At 37.4% G+C, this 26,661-nt stretch overlaps 1 protein-coding gene across 1 annotated transcript in view; it reads left to right on the forward strand.

Moving 5' to 3' along the window:
• The window catches only part of STK24 (serine/threonine kinase 24), a gene marked incomplete at both ends in the record, with an annotated part of 56,333 nt that extends 37,070 nt beyond the window's left edge, over positions 1-19,263 (forward strand). Inside the window, 9 exon segments of the mRNA XM_080363366.1 lie at positions 633-689; positions 3,582-3,690; positions 3,806-3,963; positions 9,835-10,020; positions 10,290-10,435; positions 12,411-12,534; positions 13,510-13,578; positions 16,814-16,950; positions 19,227-19,263. Coding sequence (XP_080219492.1) covers positions 633-689; positions 3,582-3,690; positions 3,806-3,963; positions 9,835-10,020; positions 10,290-10,435; positions 12,411-12,534; positions 13,510-13,578; positions 16,814-16,950; positions 19,227-19,263 — 1,023 coding nt within the window.
• Between the last annotated feature and the right edge of the window lie 7,398 nt (positions 19,264-26,661).

Here is a 26,661-nt window from a genome sequence, read left to right on the forward strand (position 1 = left end):
GTCTCTTTCTTGTCTCAGAAGATACTTTTGCAAAATATAGTAAGGAGTTTGATAAGAACAACTAGGTGGGTGGCGTTTGGGAGTTAATATGCTGGTGAATTCAGAGGTTCAGAATACTTGTCCAGTTCTCGTCAGCAAAAAGGCAAGAGGTTTCCTTCTGCTACTTGACTCCTTGTTAGGGATTAAAGAGAAGTTTCTTCTTCCCTGGATACTGTTCGTATTCTAGTAGTGTTAGCGTCAGTACAAAAAAGAGGTACCATGAAATGAGCTTGAGAGCGACATTAAGAGTATGCATCAATTATTTGAAAGTAATGAACTCCTAATGTCTGTGCTCTTGCCCATTGGTTGATGTAGAGGAACAGGATTAAACTTTCTTGAACACACACACACACACACACACACACACACACACACACTTGTGAAAATAGCTTGTAGCAGATTAAAACAATTCCTTATCGGATGAGAGTGAAAATAATATATATTAAAGAATAATCCAAAGATATTTTGAGGAACAGCTAAACATCAGTTGTGTTTCAAAACTGTAGATTCTTTTTTCAGCAAAATAATGTGCAATAACTTAATAATTGGGTTTTTTTAACAATACATTTTTTGTTGTTGTTTTTGTTTTGTAGGATACAAAATTATGGATAATAATGGAATATCTGGGTGGAGGCTCTGCCCTTGATCTAGTAAGTAAATTATATATGACTTTTGTTATTTTACCTCACATAATTATTTTCTTATCTTATAATTCGGGGAACTATAATATGTCATTTGGCCATGACAATGTTTGCTTCTAGTAAAGGAGAAAAAGTATTTGTCAATGCCAGGAAAAGGTTATTTTCCATGAGGCAAGACCGATTGTTTGTATAGGTGGAAGGGGACTAAGCAACATAATACTGGAAGGAGGATATAAACATCTTGGAATGCTAATCTTTAGTCAGGCAGAGAGCACTAGTGGCTGAAAATAGTTTTTCTTGTCTCTCAATTCTGCCACCATAACTCTTCCTAGTGTATACATTTTAATGTATCTTCCCCACCAGCACCACCCCCAAAGAAACAAACAAAAGGTTCCCTGTTCGAAGTCTCACTAAGGTCTAAATAGACAAAAACACAATTTAGGCTGGTATTAAAAAATACATAGGAGGAGCTGTGGACTCTCTTGAGGCTAGAGAGGCCTTACAGAGAGATCTGGATAGACTAGAGAGCTGGACAATTGCCAATGGTATGAAATTTAACAAGCGCGAGTGCCAGATTTTGCACCTGGGACAGAGTACCCAGTTTTGAATCGTAACTCAAAAAGTTCAGTGCAGATTATATTTTCTGTGACTGGGTGCTATGCATTCACCTTGGCTGTTGGGGAAAATAAAATCACATCTCTTATTTTTATTGTGGATTTAAAAAATAACTATTATAGAAATAAAATTGGATATTTTAAGTATGTGAAAATTGTCATACCAATTGAGACGGAATGTCTCTGAAGCATCGTTTGCTGTTCTCATCTGGGGCAACTAATAAATGCTCGAGGAAAAGTGAAAGTGTAGAGCGACTCTGCTGGTGACATCCAGTGGACAGGAGAGGAGGGTAAATGTGGAAATCCTGCAATCGTGCTGCCATATTTTTGTTGTAATTACCTTTTGGAACTCATTTATACCTTTGGTTTACACATCTTGTTCGAAGGAGTTCTGTGGCTGTGTAGAAATTGAGAATATTCCCCATAAAGTTATGCTGAAAAAAGTTGGTTTATTGTCGTGATTTTTTTTTTCCTGACAGAAGTGTGATTAGAAACTGGATTTACTTTTATAAATTAATTATTACTTTCTTTGTACTTCAAGAAAGTATAAACAGCAGAAAGAAAACAGATTTTCTTCTTTTTCTTTTTTAATTGCACACATTTCAGTTGTGTGATAGCCACATATTTATTCCATAATTTTGTTGTCTCACAATAGTACAAAGTCTTTGGTCTCATCCTAAAATGTTATTGAAGAAATTGCACCACAGAACTGAAATAGTGATGTACGTGTATGTGACGCATCATGGGTGTGCTTCATTTTCAATGTATGTTCTGCTGCATATTTCCCAAGTTCTAAAATGCACATTATGGTTCTCAACTGGAATCTAGTAGGACAACTGGCACACCTTATCATGTTTCCGTACTCGAGGCAAGACTGAATGGGAACCTTGAATTCCATGTTCTAAGTGTATACATGTCATGTTAGCCTGGTGTTTTCTATACTTGAATATTCACTGGCTTTTTTGAAGATCACGCCTTGCAAGAGGAAGTACATTTAATACAATTACATGTGCATTGTTGTTCAACTTTGAGCATAATTGAGATTTATGGCTGAGGTACAAGCACTAATATTTTCAGCTTTAATCTGTTTTCACTAACTTCCTCCTTGCTAAGGGGAGCTGACATCTGACAAAAGAGTTTTTCCCCCAGTAGGTGTGCTGTATCCTGTTGTCAAGTTGAACTGGTGCTCACAGCCTACCTGGAGCAAAGCCCTTAAAATGTCTCTGTTGGTTTCAGGGACTGCCAATATCATGTAGATTATTAAAGCTAAAGAAAAGCAAAAAAGTGATTGTAGGTACAGCTACAAAGATAAAATGAATATGTTGTCTGCATCATCTGAAATCTTACCTCTGTTCCTACGTATTAGCTGAGAATTTCTGAGGGGTGTAATCTGATTTTTGTCTGAAGTTTTATCTGAAATGCTTGCTTTCGCACACAGTGAAGCTTCAGAGAGAAAAGTTTTTGTTTGCTTTTATGGAAACTAGAATACTGGAATATTTCCAATATTTATTGTTGTCCACAAAGTTTCAGTGTCTCTCCTGAAATGCCCTTATTGGTTAAGAAGCCTATCTGGGTAATGATACCCTCTTTCCTCTGTCCCTTTAGAGTTGGTGGCATACTCACTTTTAGAATTTATATCAGATGTAGTGAGCTCTGAGATCTTCTGCCACTGCTGTTTCTTCTCATAAGGATTAAATTACTGGGAATTGATTTGAACAATTTGCAGATTTATACCTTGGGTTTTATATGCAAAAAGTAAACTTTTTTTAATCGGCAATGCTCTGTTAGCCTAGCAGTTTGAATTGTATTTTAGGGAGCTTCACAAAATCCCATGCAGCATAGAGTCCTAGGATATGTGGATACTTTCTTTCTCAGACTTTGAGATTTGGGTCCATATAGGGCCTGTGGAGTTGCACATATAAGTTCAGTGTAATATTAATCATTGGATTCCTAGATTTGGCAGTGTACGTATGACCTGACCACAAAGCAGTAACTTGAAACTGTGTCTTTATGGAGCCTTCATCAAACTTTTCAAAGGGTTTTAGATAAATGATGTATTTCTTTGCCTGTTGTTCAAAAGGCCGCCTAGTTTAGAACTATGTATTTTTTTAAGAGAGTATTCTGGGTTGTATCTCATGTTACAAAGTCAGCAAATAGGAAGTTCTGAGGTGTGATGGAAGGAGCAGTTCCTTTTATAGTCACAGTGTTACTTCTCTCTGTTTGTCCTCTTTTAATATATATGTCTACACACACACACACACATATATATATTTCTTGTGTCTCCTAGTTAGAACCTGGCTCACTTGATGAAACCCAGATTGCTACAATATTGAGGGAAATACTCAAAGGACTCGATTACTTGCATTCAGAGAAGAAAATCCACAGAGATATTAAAGGTAATTTGTTTTTTGTTTGTATTGTAATAATATTAGAAGAGCTCATGCAGTATGAGTGAACACCCTTACAGTATCAAATGTTTTAACTTCCGTTATTTCCTCTTCTTTATTCCAGCTGCTAATGTATTGCTATCTGAACAAGGAGAAGTAAAACTAGCAGATTTTGGAGTAGCAGGACAACTAACAGATACACAGATAAAGAGAAATACCTTTGTGGGAACACCATTTTGGATGGCACCTGAAGTAATAAAGCAATCAGCATATGACTCAAAGGTAAGATATTTCAAGGCATTAACCAATGTCCCTTCGTTTTAAACTTGAATTGCATAGGCTGGTCCTCAGAATATAGCTAATAACTTTGGCTGTGTCTAGATAGGTGTATGTTAGCAGCTAAAAACTGTTGGCAAGGAGACAATCTTTCCTAAGTTGTATCCAAGCCTTAAGTTTCCTTGCCATCCAGATGGCAAGAAATACTACAATATGGACAAGTACCTCCTGTCATTTTTTATCCTGCTCTCTTGATGAGTTTTTTTGATGGTTGTTTAAAAGTAGAAGAGAACAAATATATACAAAATGGTAATATGCTTCCACTTGTTTTTAGAAAAAAAAATAGTCAGCAACACTGTCGAAGAATATGGATTTGATGGCTGTGAAAGTGTGTTTGAAAGTGCTGTTATTCATCTGTGGAAGAATGTGCTGCATAGGTCTATACTGCTCTCTGACCATGTTCTTTTAGATATGCCATACAAGGAGGGTTTAATATCAAATTGGCTTATTTGTAGATATTTACACTACACAAGATTTTTACCTACCAGAATGGTACAGCAGTGTACTGAAATCACAACACAAGCACAATATTATCAATTTTAATACACATTTGGATCACAATAGAAATCTGATTCCCATTACTGGTCTACATATGCTCACCATCATGGCACTGGGTGTCCCCAGTTGCTGGGAAAGAATGTGTGCATTGAAGCCAGCTCAAGCTGATTGCTCTTTTTGAAGTTCATTTTGTTGGTTATTTGGTTTTTACACTTCTGTTGGGCTGAGCTACATATACACCTTACTGCCTCTCCGTTCCCCTTCTCCCATGTTGGTCTGGCTAGCTTGGCAAGACATTGCTCTACTGATTATATTGGGGGAGGCTATTTGCACAACCTGGTGACCCACTAGTGCAGCTGTGTATCTAAAATAAAGGTCACCCTTAAGTCCCACTTGTGTTAAAATAAGATCAGCTTTCTTTATGATAATTAACAGTCATTCCTTATGTTCTTCCCTGAACTTATCTTTCTTGCCCATCTGTTCTGATTCCTTGTAGGGATTTGTTGATTAGTCACATCTCCTTGCAATGAGACAGGTTGGCCTGTTTCTTTCCAGCCTCATTCATGTCAGGAACTCACCGATACTGACTCTGGCCTGGATTGTTTGTAGTATTACCTCCTTCCCTATTTGTTATCTTTCTGTAGAGAGGCTATTTAAAAATAACTAGCAGAGTTCTGTAGAGCCTCTAGAAGGTTAAATTACCCCAGATTCCCAGTCTGAAGGTTGAGTAAACCATTTTTGTTGTGGATGGTGGTTTTGATTGTGTTGGTGATTGGGGTTTTTTTGAGGTTTGGCTTCTGGGAATGGTTTTCACTTGGACAGTTGTGGACATATAAAGGTCTTGGATACTTGATCAGTTCCCTAGAAGGCCAGAGCTCAAGTTTGAATGAACTAGAGATACTTACTTGTGTCTGTGAGCCTTTTGGCACTTACGGATCAGACTGAATTGTACAGACAATAGTTTTGCTGTTGTTGCACAACAATCACTTGAGAATCACTTGAGCCTTTTGGCACTTATGGGTCAGACTAAATTGTACAGACAATAGTTTTGCTGTTGTTGCACAACAATCACTTGAGAATCACTTGAGCCTTTTGGCACTTACGGATCAGACTAAATTGTACAGACAATAGTTTTGCTGTTGTTGCACAACAATCACTTGAGAAGGCCAGTTTATTTTAAGATAGTCTTATGCATGTGTGAAAACACAGACATCCAAAGCTAACCTCATTTTCCTTCCGTAAACTGGGCATGCTTGAGAAGTGTTAGGCAGGGCTGTCCTCTTCATAGCGTACTCCCAGTGAGGTGCAAGCAATTTCCATTATGTAGTTGTTGTGTTACCCAGTTTTGTTCTTTGGTCTGTTGAATCCCCTTATTTCCCACGTGTTCATGGGTTCCCAACAAATCCTTGAAAGTGCTCTGTAACATTCTCTTGGGCACAGTTCATCTGCTTCTTTCCTCATTTACTGTATGCCTCACACCAATTATTAAATTATTTATTCCTACTTTTCTGATTGGATTAATATCTTTGCTCATGCTGACTGCTGAAATAACACAACAGTGCAAAACAAAGCAAAACCTAAGTTATGACCTAAAATTATAATACTAACCAGGCTAAAGGAAGGCAGATCCGACCTGAGCTCTAACATTGCAGGTTATTGCTATAAAGCACCGTTATCACTTGTCTTAATATTATGGGCAGTTGCTGGATTTCCTGACCATGGCTTACACTGTATTATCAACGTAACTCATGTAAGAACTATTATTCCAGTATAGTGATTTCCACTTTAAGCAGTTTTGGATATTAAGATATGTTACACCTACTCTGCATTTAGATATGCTTCTGAGTTAACCATCTAGTCAAACACAGATTTCAGATTTGAAGAGACACATTTTTGAGGAATTTGCTTGTGTGAAGCACTTAAAATGCCTTTGGTTAAAACAGTATATCTTTATTGTCTTTGCATTACTTTATAATATTGAAACGTTCGAGTTCATGTTTCGAGACTGTGTAAAAGTAATAAATACTTTACATAAGATGTTGATTTTGAATTGTCTTTTCCCTCTCCCCCAATGCATGTTATGGGAATGTATGTATATAATATATTTTATCTTTTGTTAAGGTATTAAGTGTGGGTTTTTTTCATACATAAAAAATGTCTGTGTTTTTGAAAAATGCTGTTTTACACATTGCATGCTTTAAAAAAAAAAAAAAAAGTCAAACTTATCAATGGCAAACCAAGTCCTAATTATGTTCCAAATACTGTGTTCTCAAGATTACATGAGGTTTTTTTGGACTGCTTTATGCAAATGTAACCTGTGTATTCCTTAACTGCTGTACAGAATTTGCCCATTCCCAAACTATTTGTGTCCTTGGGATATTCCTGTTACTCATTCTCAGACCATATATTGCAAGGTATATTTACAAGGCATTCCAACAGCTTTCTTTATCGCCTAAAAATAATCAAGATATGTGATTTTTGACATAGATATTAAAATTTCAACAGCTTCTATCAGGCTTTTGTATATAATAATTCAGACTGATGTATCTGAGAACACAGGATTTCTGGATGGCTTGTGTAAGAGGGTAAGTTAGCTATAACATTTGCATTTTAATGTGGTCAGTAGCTAATCTGAGAGGCATACTTGATAGCAAAAATTTCAAGTTTGTTTTTCATTTTCCCTCTTAGTTTATTTTTAAAGTCCAAGTAACCCATGGGGGTGATAAAATCTACCTGCTACAGCTGTCATGGGGAGTTCCACTTAAATTTGAGAAGAAACTTCTTCTCAATGAGGGTGCCAGAGCACTGGAACAGGCTGCCCAGGGAGGCTGTGGAGTTTCCTTCTCTGGAGACATTCAAAACCCACCTGGACACATTCCTGTGTAACCTCATTTAAGTGTTCCTGCTCTGGCAGGAGGATTGGACTAGATGATCTTTTGAGGTCCCTTCCAATCCCTGACATTCTGTGATTCTGTGAAACAGTAAAATATCAAAATATGACTATAACAGTTATATTAAGGCTACTACCTATTTTTTAAACTTTTCCTTTTTTATTTATCTTTTTCCATACCATTTATTTCCTTCTCTCCACGCTATTTGTTCTTTGATATAATGTCCTCATAGGATCTTTCCCTTCTTTCTAATATCTGTTATTTTGGCCATAGTTCTTATCATGTTTTGATTCTTTTCCTCATTTGAAAGTCAGCATCTTTTCTTATTTTCTTCAATTTTCCCATATCTAGTTCTCTGTCCTTTCTACTCTATAACTTCTAATAGAAAAATAAATATTTAATTTTAAAATGTTTTCCTTACACTTAGCCTGTTTTCTTTGACTTACACGAGCTTCAAAGGCAGCCTAAATTTTACTCATTAGGATGGAAAAGGAAAGACTTATAACAGTACTGCAATAAATAGTAGTTACCAGAAATTTGCTGACTCTCATCTGAAGTTGGAAGAATATTTTTTGTTCAAGATTTGAAACTGTAAAAATCATAACATGTAGTAAAGCTTAGTAATGATACGGTGCTGTCACTTCTTAAGGTCATACTTCGTCCTCCCCATTGGGGCAGACAAGTGTATCCTAGAAATGCCTAGCTGGACACACGTGCAATCAGTACTCACATCCCTGTTTTGAAATCCTTTCTTACCTCTGAAAGGAGAGATTATAATTCCAGAGAAATCGGAGGGGTTTATTTTTGATGATTCCAACAGGAATGGGCCTCTAAAACCCATCTTGGACTTCAAAGGGTTCAGTGCGCAGCTGAAGTTTGTTGGACTTTTTAGTTCGTTTTTGTGGAAGAAGGTCACTGTAGCAGCAGAAAGTTATAAATATATGAGGAAAAACCAAAAGTATTTATATATATGTTTTTGCATGTGGATATCTGTGCACATGTAAACAGATACATTTGATTTTTATATTCATATCTGCACATGATCCATCTGTAGCTGAAAGTCTGGCAGAAAATCTATCCATTTATATGGCTTTAACACATTCCTCTTGAGAAACTGAAATTCAGAATAAAATGGAAATAATAATGCTCAGTGGTTAACACAAAGACTCATTGCAGGTGACACTTTTCTTTCATAACCAAGAAAAGCTTTCTTGCTAGAGGGAAGTTACTCACAGTTATACCCAGACTTGAGGAGAGTTTAGCTGCTAATGCTGCTATTAAGATAAATGAAACTCAGAGCTCATCTACTTGTGTAATCCTGTGTGCTCAGTACAAGATAGCTCTTCTGTACATGGGTTAACAAAACATAATTTCATAAATTTGATGGTATGATGATTGGCTCAGATTTTTTTTTTCCCCATACTTAACTTGCAAAATCAAGTAACTAAACTCTTAACAATAGAATACTGTCTGAACAAGGAAGAAGCAGCTTGGTTTTAGTCATGCAACGTAGCTGTGACAGTGGAATGGACGCAGACATTGCAGCTTTCAGCCTGTAGTCCTGTGTGAGTTAGAAATAATATTCTTCCAGAAAACCAGTATGTGTATGGGGGTGTCCAGTAACAATGTGAACAGAACTCATTGGTGAAATTAAATGGTAACGGATCTAGCACTGGTCTCTGCTGCATTACTTGATTTGTCCCTCTAACTTGGCAGTGAGTCTTTGGATCTGTCTTTTACACAGGCATGACTTAGAGAAGTTTGATTGAGATTAGGCCTTCTTGGCCTACAAGACATGATTAACATGAGAAGGTCTATGAAGCAAATGAAGTAGAGAAGTGCTGTTGATATTTCCGAAACTACTTGGAGAAAATTATTGACATTTACAGTTAAATAATACTGTTCTAGACTGCATTTCTCTAGTCTGAGAATAAGAAACACCAGGAAAATTGTGTTCTAATGTATTAGATTTCTGATGATTGTACTAGCTGATGCTGGTTGAGGAAAAACTTTGTGCATGTTATAACATTTTCATTTATGCCAATATTTGAGGCTTGCCCCATATTTACATAATGTACTTGAGTATGGTGGATAGAAAGCTAGTTTATAACAACTGTACTGTTACTGTTTAAAAACAGTTTTGTTTCAAGATCAGTTGTCACTACTGGTGCAATAGCATTGATTTCAAAAAGTTCTAAAACTCCAGTAAGTAGAAGTGCTTTATGCTGTAGAATAAAATCAACCAAGGAACATTGGAACATTGTGTACTGTATTTTATGTGGTTAGACACATAAACCAGACCATGTTATTGTAACAAGAACAATTTACACATGAAATGATTTACAGTAAAGTTTTTAAATCTACCTTTGCAAGCAACATTGTTTCTTTTCTTTCTCTATCCTAATCTTAAAAACATTGTTTCCTACAGGCAGATATCTGGTCATTAGGCATAACAGCCATAGAACTTGCAAAAGGAGAGCCACCTCATTCAGAATTACATCCAATGAAGGTTTTGTTCCTCATTCCTAAGAACAATCCACCAACGCTGGAAGGAAACTTCAGTAAATCCCTCAAAGAATTTGTTGAGGCCTGCTTAAACAAGGACCCAAGCTTTGTGAGTTTCTGTCAGTATATAGTAAAGAACTGGACTGGTTTACATGAATTACATGAATATGTGCAGTTCAGCTTTTATAATATGGGGCAAGATATTCAGCAGCATATTTTTTTTTTAAGATACTAAAATATATATTTAAATATACTTATTATTTTATTTTAAAATCTCACTTGTATCAAGACCGAAGTCTGGTTTTCTTAATCTTTATATTGAGTCACTTAACACTCTCAAATATAGTAAAATTATTATTTTGTTTTTTCTTTTTTAAGAGACCTACTGCAAAAGAGCTCTTAAAACACAAATTTATTTTACGAAACTCAAAGAAAACTTCCTACCTGACTGACCTTATTGATAGGCACAAGAGATGGAAGTCTGAACAAAGTCACGACGACTCCAGTTCTGATGACTCAGATATGTAAGTTTGATGAGTTTGTAAACTATCCCTTGTAAAAAGAGGGCGAAGTAGTTATTTTTAGCATGTGTATTCCTGTGTTCTGTTATTTACAGCTTTTCAGCTTAGCAGCCTTGGTGAACTGATGAAGTCTTGATTTTAGTGTTGCAAGGGATTTCATGCAAATAACTCAGCAAGAGCAATTCTTCTGGCCCGTTCTATGCTACTTTCTCTTTTACGTAGGGTTTAGGGTCCTTCCTAAAGGGTTCCTTCCTAGCCATATGGCTGACTGTTACTCCTATTGTGGAAGCAGAAGGTGGGCTTCACCCTGCATGACCAGGTAGCAGTGTGCATAGGCACCATCCTGTGTGCACCTGGCCTCATAAGGAGGGGAGTTTTGGGATACAAACCGTATTATCTTTGTTTTTTTAATGAGAAGTGTGGGGGTTTTTTGTGTGTGTTTTTGGTTTGTGGTTTTTGGCTTTTGATTTTGTTTTCAGGAAAGTTGTGCCATTATAGCATGATAGTCATGAAGCGTCAAATTATTGATTGAAAAAGAAGTGTTGTAAATGTTTCCAGATTTTGTTCCTTTCCAGTTTTTATTTCTCTCCGTCAGATTTTGATGGAGCTGTTCTATAGGTTCATGAGTTGATTTCTTTAGGAAACCACGTTACAAATAGTTACGACTCAGTTAAAAAGTTAACTTCGTTAGCCTAAAAGTAATTTTGAAAATAGTGAGTATCATCAGATTACACGCTTTTGAAAATCAAGAGATTGCCACCATTTGTTCACAAATGGATTAAACTCGTAATAAGAAAACACAACTATTCTTAGCAATTCATCTGTATGCTAATGGCAGTCATCAGGCTGGTTATGATTTCCTGATGGCCACTGCAGCTGTATATTTATCCTACATGATTAACAGTTTCATGCCTTCCAGTGATCACGGTTCCAGCCCAAAACCAGGTCTGATTTGGAAGGTAAATTACTAGTCTTAAAACAAGTCCCAAGTCAGTTACTAACTGAACTTTGAGGTTACAGTTCATTGTTCCTGTGGAATATCAAACCAGTTTTGGTGGCTTGGCGTAGGAAAGTAGTGGAACTAGAATGATTATTGAGGGCTTGTGAGACAATTGAACGTTAGGTCTAAGCCTACTTTCCCCTCCTCTGCTTCCATAGCAGCGCCTGTATTAGATGTGATAAAAGGGTGAGTTTATTTGGCAAGCTGGAATACGAACTTTCCAAATCAATAAATATTTTTCTGTTAGATTAACTTGCTAGAGTTAATTTAGATAAAGAAGGTAGACCTGCCTCTTTCAGTGACAGCCAGTAGTTCTGTGTGACTTCTAGCAGAAATCTTGGAGAATTTTCTTACACTGGTCACATGCTTTTGATATGAACTTGAAGAAGGTTATTTGTATTTATGGTAGTGAAAGGAAAAACATAATGCAGTGACTGATTAGTATCTGCCTACATATTTTTGTTCTTTTAACTTAGCAGGAGTTATAGGAAAAAATACTATGCCATCCACAAAAAATGATTAATTTATGGTGGTGTAGTTTGTTAAAGCTATGTTGTATCTGTACTGTTTTAGCCATTTTTTTGGGGTGGGAAATTTACCTTGCTAATGGGCTGGGTATGAACTGTTTGCCTCAAAGGTATTCTAAGCTAGTGTTTTAGTTTTCAGATAGCAATAAGACTTCATGGTACTTATGTATGTAATTTGGGAAATGTTTTCAATCTGTAATGCCTCTCTTTTTTTTTGAAGTTAATTTAACATTTAGTGAAGTATATTGGTTTCATGTTTTAAATCATTAGTGATTTAAATTAATAAATTACTTTTCATACTTGTGTTTATACTTATTAACTTTCACAATAGAATCCTGATTTTTGTATTGACCGTGCTTCTTATGTTTAGTGTATATATTGAATGAACATGGACAATAATGTGTAGGCAATAAAACTTTATTTCTTTTTTGGTTTTTTTTTTCTCTTAAAGTGAACCAGATGGTCAGGCTTCAGGTGGGAGTGATTCAGAAGAGTGGATCTTTACAATAAGAGAAAAAGACCCCAAGAATCTAGAGAATGGAGCAGCCCAGCCTTTGGAGTTGCAAAGAAATAAGGTGCTCAAAATATTGACTGTATTATACAAAGATATTTAATAATTTAGTGGGATTATAACTTTAAAAGCATTTAAATTGTAAAACTTGTACAACTTTTGCTAAAAATGTATATTCTACAGTTGCCTTTCACAAAGCCTTTTGAGTAAGTCTTGTAGTTTGGGTATTCTGTAAATGTGTCCTTTTGCTGTAGCTTGTGAAATATGTGCCAAAATATTTCTGTAGTTGGTGAAATATTACTACTGGAGGAAGACCGGGCAGTATTTTATTAAAAAAAAAAATCTTCCTTCTGTGAGTTAAACTTCAACCACTACTGTAAAAAGCTAGCTGGGGTTTTGGGGAAGGCATTCTGGTCTTTTAGGAAAAAAGACTACAACATAGCAAAGAATAGAAAGTGCATGTGTCCAAAAAAGCAAGAATAGGAGATATACAGGAGCTGTTCCATTATATTTTCTTCAGCCTCTGTGGCCAGGGCAGGTGGTTGCTACCTTGGCCCTGAAAATTCTGTATGTGTGTGCCTATCAGAGCTGGAGAAATAGAAGAAGAATATTGTATCATGTGGGAGGAACCCGGTAAATATTAGCAAGTCTATGATCTAGTACATGCTCAGTAAGATTGTGGATTCTTTGATTGTGTGGGTTTTAAAAAAATTATTATTTATTTTTTTAAGTTTTAAAATAATAATAATAATAATAATAATAATAATAATAATAATAGTTGTTGTTGTTGTTATTATTATTGTTATTATTATTATTACAACATGTATTTGAGATGCCACTGCCTTCAATTCAGCCTCCATTTTCCAGAGTGCTTTGAAATAGTCTGTTGTAGAACATTTTACATATTTATATATACATAGAAACAGATTTTTCTTAAAGAGTAGCATGTTGGAACTACTTTTTTCTTTCGTTAGAAACAATACAATGAGGATACTTTTTTGCAGAAATAAAATTGGTCAGAATTTTGTTTTCTTTACAGGAAAAGGATATCCCAAAGAGGCCTCTTTCCCAATGCCTGTCTACAGTTATATCCCCTTTATTTGCAGAGGTAAGTTCATGCTTTAAAACTTAACAATTCCAGGATTTATGTCTCTGAAAATCTGAAAAACATGGTGAATGACATTTAAGTTTTCTACAACCCATTTGGAACTTGATATGTTACAGTTTTAGCTGTACCCTTTGCTTTCATGCATGTCTGCTTTTGAGATCTTTGGTTTGCTTCTAATACTTCATATGCATGGTAGCAACATCAACCATGCTAGCCTACAGCAATAAACACGAAAAATAAAAACGTATGTTAATGTTTGGATTGCAGCATTTCCATTTTTAACACTGCTTTATCTCTTTATCCGTCATTTTATCTGTTACAAATTTCAGGTTCTTCAGCGTTCGAGGGTATGGCTGTGGGTCAGAACAGCAAGGACTTAACTTTTGAATCGCAGTGTTGAAAACACTGAAATCCATTTGAATTCTCTATTTTTAATATTTTCTTTTCAAAATTCTTAAAAACAACTTGAAAAAAAATCATATGAAGGGAGAGCCAGTTATTTATGAAGATGTGATTATTTTAAAATGTTGATTGAACTCTTAAGAGAAAAACCCTTCCATCTCACCCTATCTCTGATAGGAAAAAGATTTATTGAAGTAATGATTTCAATTATTGTAACTGTTACAGAAATAGAGAAATCGTTCTAATAAAAGGATGTTGTCTTAATTTAGTTCTAATCAGTACAGTCCTGCTTCAGAGGATTATCATCAAATTTTGTATGATGGTCATTAAGAATATTGAGCACTTTTGACTCCTCTTCCGTGCAATTTCTAGTGAAATGCCACAACTTTTCCAGACTGTTCCAGGATCTCATTGCAAGGTCTCTTTTTACTTACAGGCAGGGCCACTGTCTCTGCTGTCTGGTGGAAGCCTTATGTTACATTGTCAGTGTTCTATTTGTTTAGCATTCAAACCACAGATATCTGCACCTTTAGGAATTACTACTAGCTAAATTAGTGAGTTATTCCATGGAACTCCTCCAAAAAGAACAAAGCTGGCCATTCAGAGCTTTTTGTCTTCATGGAGGCTTTCAAAGCTTTTGGCACAGAAGACAGGTGCAATAACCAGCTGCTCTCCCTAGGTAATCATACAGGGAAAGATTGTGCTCTGCATCCTTCTTCAGTTGAACTTGGATACAATTTAGGAGCCTTGGCTGAAGAGGCTTGCTCAGCTCTGGGGCCCTACATCTCTGTGTTGCTGTGAGTAATCTGAAGCTTGGTGCACCTCAGCAAAGCAATTAAAAAGCAAACAACAAAGCACCAAACCCCAAACAAAGCACCCCTGTCCCCCCCCCCTACCCTGTCCCCAATAACAGAAAACGAAACACACTTTGAAAATGAACGAAGTGCTTGTCAAATAATTGTGATCTTCAGTGACTAGTTACTTACCCTGATGTGTTTTTTATCCTTATCAGAGGACACTGCCTGAGTACTGCATGTGGTGACTCATTCTGGGTTTCTTTTTGAAGATCTGGAGGCATCCTTTGTTGTAATGTTCACACAATTGTCTCCTCCTATCATCTTGCCCTCAAGCTGTGACTTCTCAGTTTAGACTAAGAAAGGGTTAGTTATTACTGGGAAAAGAAAAGGTGGTTTTCTTCCTGTTACCTGTGCTTTAAATCTTTAAATGCAAGATCCCACCCTTGAGCATCCTGGATGTAATGAAAAGAGAACACAAGCAGCAGCCAAACGGTGCAGGAGCCTTCCTAACTGCTGTGGTCATACCTCAGCCTTTGTATACACTCTTGATTTCATTTTGTTGAGACTGAAGTTCCTCTCAGGAGGGTGCCCTAACATACCTATAAGCCATTGCTAAATGTGGAGCTAGAACAATAATTATTTCCTTTATGTTTTTCCTTGCAAGACTCCAGTTTCTTTTTAAATAAAAACCTTTTGTCAATGCTGATGGCAATTCTTGAGCTGTAGTTCCCGGCACTTGTTGAAAGTCCGCTTCAGAAAATCTTTAGTGCTTGGACATCTCTGAAGAATTTTATTGCCACTTTGTTCCCTCGGGAATGTCTTGTACTACACTGAACTCAAAATCATCTTGATCTATTCATTCTGCTTTCTGCTGCTTTCTGGAGATCATGCTTATTCCATGTGAGAATCCCCTGTGCCAGTAGGGGCCAAATGTAGGGCCAGAAGACTAAGCATGCCCACATTATATTCCAGAAGGTGGCACAAACTTTCCATTTATTCAAGCTAAGCTTTTGTTACTGGCAGTAATGGCATAAAGGCAGACTGGCTATAGGTCCAGCATTTGGATATGACTTAATTGGATAATTTGTAGAGAGATACATAGAAAAATATTTTGCTGTTCTTCACTTCTGTGTGAACAACTCAAACTCTTTGCTCCAAAGCGCTCATAAGCAGTTAACTTTCAACTGGAACATTTTTTTTTTTTTTTTTTCCCGAGAAATGACTTTGATTCTATCCTTCTTAAGAGGATGCCACAACGCAGCTCTTAACAACAGCTCTCATGGTAAATGTGCATAGAAACTTGTAAAATGCAGACATCCCACCTGCTGGGGAAAGTCCAGTTGCTGAAAGAAGGCCATGCCTGCGTTCACCCTTACTTCTAGTAGCATGAGACTCTTTTCCTAGGAAGCCCAGGCCCTGCAGAGAATTTTTAATGTTCTTTTGTGAGTTCTGAGAAAGAAAGCATTTTACCAGCCATAATTGGTATGTTAGAGCATCTCCTACATAAACGAAGCACTGAGACTGTCCCTCTGAGCCCTGCTTTCCTGCTAATTGTGGGATCCTTTGCTTTGGAGGCAGATGAGAGAGTGCTCAGGGTGCTCTGGTGCTAGAGCCGACAGGCTTAAAGCATTTTTCTAACAGTGCTTGCACAAGTGCACCTGCAGTGTATACATATAAGCTACAGGTATAGAAGTATGTATACTAAAGTATGTATGAGCAGCACATCTTGAAACCAAACAGCTACAGGTAAATAGTGCATCTTTCTTGGAATACATTGTCATAATTTTTGATGGTGAGCACGCAGAAGAGGATATGTCAATGACTGAAGACCTGTGAAGATGAACAGCATGGTGATGACTACTGCAAAGACCAACCTCAGGATGGAAAAAGTCTTCAGGATGTGAGGGTGTATAATGAAAGTCAAATCCTGACACTGTGGACACTGGCAGTCACTTCTTAACAAGCATTTGCATTATGTTGTTTCTAGAATATTTTTGAATATCTTATTAATGTATCTCTTCCTGTTTTTCTTTCAGTTGAAAGAGAAGAGTGAAGTGTGTGGTGGTAATACAGATTCTATAGAAGAACTGAGAAAGGCCATTTATTTAGCTGAAGAGGCTTGTCCGGGCATTGCAGATAACATGGTGTCACACCTTGTGCAGAGGCTTCAGAGGTAATGAAACTAATTCACTAAGGGTTACAGAAAACTGCAGATCTGATTCTACAGACATTTGACTAGTGTTAAACTGAAATAATTAATTTCTGTTTATAATAGAGGAAAAAAACACTTATGCTTACAGTTTGTGCAATTGGTTGCTTAGTAGGAAAAAAAAAACACCTAATTATATCAGCAGTTCCAATTTCCAGCTTCAGGTGATAGCCCATATGTATGTTCATCCTGTTGGTGCACATGTTGTGTGTCAAATGAGACTGGACAACCTCTTCCCTTTGCATTTCATCTAAGGGACATAGATGCTTTCTTAGTGTGTGGGTGTATGTTGCAGATGTCCTGTGTCACTCTTAATTTCTTTTACTCTGACAAATGGACCATTAGTTGGTTCCAATGGAACAATGGAACCAAATGGTTCCATTAGTTGGTGTTTCAGTCACATAGTACATGGTTCCTTGTTCACTCATTAAAGATGGCCTCCTGGTGGCACCTCCAAAACCAACCTTTTGTGTTGCTTCAAAAGGACAAATTTCATAAGAGATTTTCTAACTGCCTAGGCTAGGAATATATTCTTAACAAACACTCAATTTGCTGTTCTTTTAAGTACCACACAAGAAAAGATCAGGGGTATACATTTCAGAATTACTGCTTGAAGAGACTTTAAATGCAACCTTGAGACCAGAAGGCCACAGCTATTGTGAATCTACACCATCCAGGTTGAATTGCTTGGAATTCACACCTCTGAAGTTAAACCAGAGGATTGACAAAGGCTGACGCTTTGTCATTCAGTAAAAATCAGTGCCAAGAAATCTGCAAGCAATCACATTTCTTGCTTCCTGGGCTGTAAAGCATGAAGCCCACTCAGCATCTCTAGTGCTAAAAGGTCGCTCCTGATTCTCGTTTTAGTTGATCCTGGCAGGCTTGAAAGAGTTTCCGGAGCTTCTATATCTGTTCCAAAACTGGCCCCAGTCTTTCGTCAACCCAATATTTCAATGTCAAATTTCTGTCTGCCTGGTATATGGCCTTCCTGGAACTGGAAACCTCAAAGACTTGATGCTGCAATTGAAGCTGAAAATGTCCACGTGGAAACAGGCTTTCCACTGGGAACTTCTTCTGCAGATGCTTAAGATGATCTTACTTATTCCGGTCATGACAGCAACAGTCATCATTTTTATCCTAGCAGATATATAAAGGGCTCTGCAATCTAACTCTTTAGTATTTTGGTTTTGTTCTGTTCCCCTTCATTGGACTATTGCTGTTTTTCTCAGTCATAATGTCTTACTATAACAGTGCACGCAGGCATTCTCTTTGAAGGAGAGAGAGAAATATTCATAGAAAATGTTTGTTGATGGGTGACATCTGGGTGAACTTTCTTTTATTCCAGGGATGATATACAGCTAGTATGTGATCATGACTAGCACCCCTTCTAGAAAGTGAGTGAAAGAAACAAATGGCAGGATCCCACTCTAAAAAGGAGTTTTAACCATTCAATAGCTTAGTAGGTGGCCCTTGTGGATAAAGCTATTTTTGGAATTAGTTGACTTCTGAAAAGATAGTTTCTTCTTTTTTGAATACTACCAGAAATGTGACCCATTACATCATTAAGTTATTTATTGTATCCACTTGCAATATCCTCTATCTATTGAAGATGATTCCTCAATTACTTGTTTCTAAGCACATTTTCATTCCTCTTATGACTAGTTAAACTGAATTTCCTAAATTTGTCTGAATGAATTAGTTGGGACCATCAGAAGGAGTGCCCAATAATTTGAGTGAATCCATTTATCTTCCCCCTCCAGTTTTGATCTCTGTTGTTCGTTTGTTTCTTTTTAATAAAATTTACTGAAAGCTTAACATGACTCGAATGTGTGCCACTTCTTTGGATAACTTCAGAATCTGCTTAGACCAAGAAACATGGGGTTTCTGCCCCCTGTAGTATTTTGGAAAGATTATGATGTAAACTTGCCAAGTAGGAGAGTTGGAATCACAAAACATTACCCCCAGTATACAGAATTCTTACATCCTCATACACTTTTTGGTAACACACTTGAGCACGGGTTGTTGCTATTCATTAGAAAAGGAGAGGTTGCCTAATACATGTATTTTACGTGGTGTTCACATCCACAGCTTTTGTCTTTAAAGTGTGACAGCATCGGTGGGTGTCATTCTGCAAGGAAAAAGGCTGAACTTTAATAGCATCAAACAGAATAACTTTTAGTTGCTGCTTGTTGCAGAGCATTGTTCTGAAGGTCACAATGGTAACTGTTTCTTCTCCTCAGATACTCACTAGCTGGAGGAAGCACTTCGTCCTACTGACCTACTGTTCCTGACTTCTAAGGCAACAGAGACGCCACAGTGTCTGCGTTGAAGGCGCGCACCCTCATGTTGTTCTGCCCCTCAGCCACCGCAGTGTCCTTTGGTGGAAGGACATTCCTAAACGTGCAAGAGTGAAAATGAAGTCTCTTGCATGGAGGCAATCTTTTTCAGCTCCTTAAAGCTATAATTTTTTTTAATGATAATGCACATATTCCAGGGAGGTGTCTTTTTGTAAAATCTGAAATGTATATTTAGGTTTGTGATAGAGATATTGAAGATATTGGGAAACCTCAGGTATCTTGCTTTAAGAATTCCACTGGGAGATGGAGTGTGTTTGTTGGAATTGTGTACAGAAATGTATATAATGTCTTTTTTTTAACTGAAAGCCTTTCAACGCTCATAAGGAATCACTGTGTACAAAATGGTAAAGTGCTTCTGTAGATAATGTTAGTGGGGTAAATATTTGACAGGCCATAACTGAGTATTGCCTTGCCTTTATTACATGTAAATTTTGAATTGTGTGATAAGTGAATCTTGGTTTGATTTTTGTATGTGAAGGATTTGCCACTGAAAGAGATAATCCTGTACTATGGAACCTTCTATTCGTACCTCAGCAAAGACACAATTTTATTCTGTTTCTCCAGTATTTCTTCCTTTTAATCTATATTCTGAGTGTGACTATCTAATTATGGTACTACTTCTGGTTGTTTTAAATTTAATACACCTCGTCTCTCAAAGCTTTAAATTTAAATTATTGCATTTCCTAAAGAATGAGCTCTTTCATATTTTCAGTTTTAAATTGTGCCAATGCAAATTCTGAACCCTACGTACTGTTCAGCTTTATTAGTAGTTATTTCTGAAGCTTGTAGTGAAATTCAGAGACAATTTTTTTTTCACCTAAACATGTTTGAATGTTCACGTGAATAAATCTTTATTATCTACATTTATTCTGAAATATCTCATTAAGATGTTGGCTCTGAGACAATGGCAGATATTTCTTCATCATGCTTATTTTTATCATTAAAATGAATGTCACGTAGGGTAGAAGAAAAATTATCCATAGATTCAATATTCAGTCTTGCTGCCTAAATCTGTGCATCTCTATACCACGAATGACAGATTTTAGACAGAAAGCCTGAGCCTGAGTGTTGTACCCTATGTCCTCTTACTGATCTCCCCAGAAGAAAGTTTCTTCTTGAAAAATCTGAATCTTGAACTTTCCACTATTCCTCTGAGTGCTCCTGGATAGCTGACTTATGCTTTTATAGTTCTTGGAAATAGTAATGTTAGTTACACAGTTGATAGTGGCGCTTTTTGGTGTTTGTTTTTCACAGTATTACTCTGAGGTTTACCTTGGTTTGTTTTGCCAAGGCTATTTTCAGGTGCTTCTTATTCTGGTAGCTGAGAGAGCATTTTTGCCTTGTTTTTCATGAAGAAATTGATGATTTTATGTTTTCCATGACAATGAGGTAACTGATTTGTTTAATTAAAAATATAGATACCAGTTTTGGAACAGAAAGGATTAAACTTTTAAAAGTATAGGCATATCTTCCTGGTATGGTACAAAAAGACCTGGGTTCTCTAACTGTTCTGGAAGCTGGTGAGGTCTCCTTGCAGGACTTCCTCTCACCATGGTAGCCCTTATTCTATGCATATTCATAGCCTTAATTATTAATTGAACAATTTAACAGAGGATACTGTCATGCTAACAGAGTGATGAAACATCTGAGCAGGTTGACACAACAATGGAAAGAAATGGGTCTGTGTGTGCTCATTCTCGTAGCCATAGTCTTAAACACAACGTTTGTCAGCATTTTGAGGTAATGGTTTTCCTTTATGGCTGAGGGAATTTAAAGTAAATTGAACAATGCGGAAGTTTGAGCAATGGTTTATAACTTCTCTTTGATCAATAGCTTTAAATATATTGGATATTAAGGATAGGCTTATCCTTGAGGAAACAAATGTAGCTCTGCTGTTAGGAAATGTGTGTCTGGGAAACTCACCAGTTGAGGTCTCCACATTAAAACATTCAGCCATTCACTAAATATGTGCTGTTACAGCACACAGAAATAAACAGTTGTGTTTGCATTTGAAATACAAATAGATTAATCAAAGCTTTTCCCCAATCATCTGTTAATGTAATGACTTTACTTCCCCACTAAGTCTTTGGGTTCATGGGCATCTCCAAGTAAGTTCACTTTAAATTTATGGTGCTGGCGGGAATCTCAAGAATTTCCCCATCAGAAAATGGAATGAAATTCAAGGGTACACTGCTTTTGAGCAATCATTTAAAAAATTATTATACATACAGTTGTTTTGAGTTGCATTTTAATTGTGTTCCAGGACTCTCTGTTGAGGAAATACTTCTCTGAGTAGGTTGTGGCAGAATTTGCTTGGTGAATGTGTCCTTTGGTTTAGGAGCTTAAGATGAGTCAGACCTGCAGCAAGGGCAATTGGCCAAAAGGCTGGGACCTTTAGAAAAAGACAAGACCTCATTTATGGTACAATGTGTATTTTTATATGTAATATATAGATTATTTAAATATAGACTATATCTTAAACTGAGATTCACTGCAAAAAAGCGTGCTGTAACTTGAATGTAGAATTACAATCATTTGCTACTGAAAAGTATTGATGCTTTAAAAATCAGATCTACATCGGTAACAGAAGAGGAGCTTCATTTGAAAGAAGCATGGCCTCAGTTGCTGAAAGACATGAAGTGTATGGATATTTTTGAGAGGTTGTTTCCTGTGAAAAACATTTCTGTGTTATAATGTTGCACTGATAAATTTTCTGTGCAGGTAGTACTTCTTCACTCAGTCTTGAATATACTAAGCAACGAGCTATCCTGATTTATGCAAACATTTAAATTAGTGGAACTGCTTATTTGTCAGGGATTTCAAGATTAGGTAGTAAATAAATAAAGAAATCAGTCATTTGAACTGAAGGCTTGCTTTTTGTAAGTATATCAAATGTGTAATCTATTTTTTTAAACTTAATTTTCCTCGCAGTTGCACTTTGTAGTTGATCACCAGGTTACTAAAGGACGACGGCATGATCACTATAGTACAGAATGCTTTTGGTGTAATAAGCAAGCAGCTCCTTCTCAACATTTTGCACGTGTCCGTGTGGATATGGACTGATGAACCAGTGGAACGATGTGACTGCAATGTTCTGGCCTTGCTGCAGAGGGCCGGGCCAAGGGGGAAGGTAAGAGCTGGTGCCAAATCACAAAGCAGCCGGCACCTTGTGAGCTCCTGTCCTGCTTCATCCACCCCAGCTCCTTCCTCTGCCTCTGCTGTTACTGCACTTGTGAAATGTTTCTTTTAGCTCTTCCTACTTTGCGTGGCATTCTGTATTATTTTTTCTAAACAATGCAGTACCAGTTTGTAATGATTTTTACATACGCTTTACTTTTAAGAAAACGTGGTTTTGCCTTCAAAAACGTCACCATTGGAAGATGATCAGAAGTGCTAATAAGCACAGTTGTAAATGCAAGGATCAGTACAATCGCAAATTATTTTTGTAAGTTGCTGGGGAGGACCTTAAAGTATAGCACAAATCTGCAAGCTTGCTCTTTTTAACTGTATTTTGCAGATGTGCTGGTAATTGCACTGAGTATATGCAGTAGACAAATTGTATGTAATGGTTTCCTGCCTTCTTTTAAAGCATGATTACAGAGGACAATTGACGTGTACACCTTGTTTTCTGTAATATTGCTGCCTGTTTATAGCCGTGTATTTACATTTTACTTTTGTCACTCTAACATAGTAAAACTCCTTGTAAACTACATGACCTAGAAATAAAGAAGGAGAAGTTTAATGAAACTTTGCCATCTGAGTGGTCAGTTGAGACTCGGGTACGTCCTCCAGGAGGGGCTGCTCTTGGCGCATTTCTAGCTCCGCGTGTCAGTAACGTGGTAAGTAGAAAGTTTGTAAACCTGTGTTTGGTTTTTATCTCGGAGTTTGCACAAAAGAAAACTCTTGTTTAAACTCAAAGAATACTTTCTGCATATTTTTTTCTCTTAGGAACTTTGTAAGCTTATAGCTCACAGATGGCCTGACCATGTGGGAAGTTTAGTTCTTTTCCTGATTAAGGATGTCATTTTTATCTACACATTCAAGTGATTGCAAATGTACTGCATTGGTTAAATATGTCCAGTTCTGTATTACAGTTTGTCCTATAGTAAGACAGTGTACCAGTTTACATAAGGCAACAATTGAAAACCTGCTTTGTGTTCCCCATCCTGCCAGCCCAGTTAAACTGATGACAGGCTCACATCAAGTGGCATTGGCTTAACCCCAAACATCACAACTTCAACTACCCATACAACCGAGTGGCAAACTGTGTGACAACTGTATTCCTGTCATCATATTTCATTGCTGTTTTCTGTTAAAAATGTGTCACATCAGTGCGATTTTTTTTGTTGTTGTTGTTCTCTACCACCGTTTCCATGCTGGGAAGGGAGGGTTGTTCGTGTGTATCTGTGCATCTGTAATTCTGTTTTCTTTTGAGGGAGGAGACCACATACTTTATCCTCTGTAAAAAGGAAAAACGGTCAAAATTGGGCTTTTCAGGTTCTGCTTGTGTCTCTGTTTTGTTCTTGGCTGATGGAACAGTGGGATATTGCCCCTAATTTTGGCTCTAAAATGAGCTTTCCTTGTGAGACTTCTTTTCTCTAGTCAGAGACCTTTATCAAGATCTCTGTCACAGCGTGCATTTCACTACCTGCTAACCTGTCTTTAAGCCTGGCGTTCTTGGCTGGTTTTAGCTGAAATTGCGAACAGATTGAGGTTTCAACAGGGATTAATTAAAATACTGTGAAAAGAGATAGGCCCGAGGTATACTAACTTTCATTAAGACATACTACTTAAGTCAGAAAGCTGAGACATGAGGAAGCTGCTTGGCCTTGTGCAAAAGAATCCTCAGGAGTCCAGGCTTTGCTGATCTCATTGCGTGTGGAACAACTACCTATGGCAATTAAGTTTCTCTTTTGCTTTTAGGTGTTTGTTATTTGAAGCTGAAAAGAACCAATCTCTTGGAGTGACCAGTTTCAGGTTGCTTTTCACCAGTGCTTAAACATGACAATGGTGTATTTGGTCATGGTTGGTAACATGGCACAGAGCAACCCTACATCCCTCCACACCCCGCTTGATTAGATGGGCAGCAGTATGGTGTGAATCAGGATGTTACAGCATTCTAGTGAACCATGAGGTTTATTCATACACATAGACTCCAACTGATTGTAAGATGCAACTGTCAAGACCGTTGCTTTTATTCTCCTCCTGTTCTTTCAGTTTCGGGTTAACCTTAGGAATAAAGAACTACAAAAATACTGAAAAATGACAGTAGTTCAATCGGTTCCTTTAAAAAAACAAAATCACACTGGTAAAGAAGGGAAAATATCTTATCTGTAGGAAAAAAAATAATACAAAAAGGTGAAAACATGGAACAAAGAAGCGGGTGGGTACGCTGATGTTGCATCCGCAGCCGTGTGAGGGCTCTGCTGTCATGATAAACAGAACTGTGTCTTCATCTTTCTTTGCCTTAGATGTTACAGAAAACTTTTATTTTCCAAGCTTACTTCATGTGAAAATGAAACGTACCTAGAAAAGGTGTTATCGGATTTCAGGACTGTAAATAAAAGCCTTTCTTTTTAGAGCTTCAAAATACACAATAGCAGCAGGTAGCACTAACAAGGTTGTATCCCACAAGGCCCAGTGATCTGAAATACAATGCAGTTTTAGCTGAACTAAGGGCATGGTCCTTGAGAGAATTGCCATTAAAAAAAAGCATCTTCTCAGTGTTACAGATAACAATTGTAAAGGAAAATGTAAGGACCTAGCACGGAAGGCTTGTCAGATATTATTTTACAGCTCAATAATAATGTTTCTGGGGGGATAACATCTGCAGGCCTTTACTCCATAGCAACACCACGTGCTGTTGCATCCTCGGTTTTGTTTTCCCAAGCCTATAGGCAGCTGCTACTGCGTTTTTGATTTGTGATGTGTTGTTTTCCCCTTCCGATCACTATAGATCGTTGTTCACATTCCTGTATACTATAGTTCCTGTATATCATTGCTTCATGGAGGTTGTTAACTCACTCATTTTGGCCCTGCAGGGAAAGGAAAAGCCAGTGGGACCTGCAACTTGTAAAGGTCTTCAGAGTCTTCTACCAGCTTTCAAGTTTGTCCTTCATTGTGCCATAACCAGACTGAGGAATTACTCTGAAATACTTGTTTCCCTTTGTTGGGGGGGTGCTCAGATGTGGCCATGGGGAATGCTGCTTGTCCTAGCGGTTAGGAGCCCAGCCTATGCTTGGATGGAGATATCTACGTGTCTTTGAGGTGGGGGCAACAGAAAGAAGGCGTTACTGTCTTGAATATATATATGTGATAGAATTGTGAGGTATTTTATTCCCTTTAGTTGTGAGCCAAGCTGTAAGCCATTTCATACATCGCACACAGGTAAGCCGTTAACAAAGTGAGTAACACAAAGAAAAAGTAAGAGTTGAATTGTCCCAGCTTCACCTCCCAGATCTGTATTTGGGCTCCTCTACCTAGCGCTGTGTTTCCTCCACGGCCTGTAATGGAGATAAACATGCTTCCATCATCTTGAACTTCTGTTAGTGGAAGCTTTATGTCACCCTCCTGATGAAGTGTTTCTTAAAACATCATCAGGAAAACCATCTAAGCATGGTAGACTTACTGCTGCCAACCTCCTGAGCGGGCCAACAGCTTACCCAAAATCCGGAGATACTGGTGTTAAAGCCAGGCATGTGAAATGGGCATTTCTGCTGCTGCTCTCTGCATACTGAGCGCTGCGGGGACAGACTGAAATGCCAACAGCAAACCGAAAGTCACATGAGGATGTGCAGCAGGCGGGATGGCAACTTGGGGCTGCAGCAGGACCCCCAGCTTAGAGCAGTTCAGCTACCAGAACACTCTACAAACTAATCACAAAGAGCTGCCCTTCCCAGAGCGTACAGGTTTGCTTTCAAGTTTGTAAAACAAACAGCAGAATGTCACCACAGCCTTTAATTTCTTCTTGTACATACCATTCACAGTACATTGACAGCCCAAATAATATTGCACTGGATTATTTTAAATTTTTTTTCATCTTGCAAGTAGTATTCAACTCTTCAAAGCCAACGGATGAGCAATTTGGTCAACTTGCACCAAGAAAATGGTTAGATAAGAATCCTATACTTTATTTATACCACATGGATTTGTAACCCCCAAAGGGAAATGGGAACGAGCTGTAAACTGGTTCCTTGTTAAAGACAGAAAATTAGTAATTCTTTGCTGATTAAATGTAGAAAGACTGGGGGGAAAAAAATGAAATCTGAAAGTTAGCTCATTCCTGTTAGACTGCTTACTGTATATATAATTATATTCT

The sequence above is a fragment of the Nesoenas mayeri genome, assembly GCF_963082525.1.
Source record: "Nesoenas mayeri genome assembly, chromosome: 1".
NCBI classification, from domain to species: Eukaryota; Metazoa; Chordata; class Aves; order Columbiformes; family Columbidae; genus Nesoenas; species Nesoenas mayeri.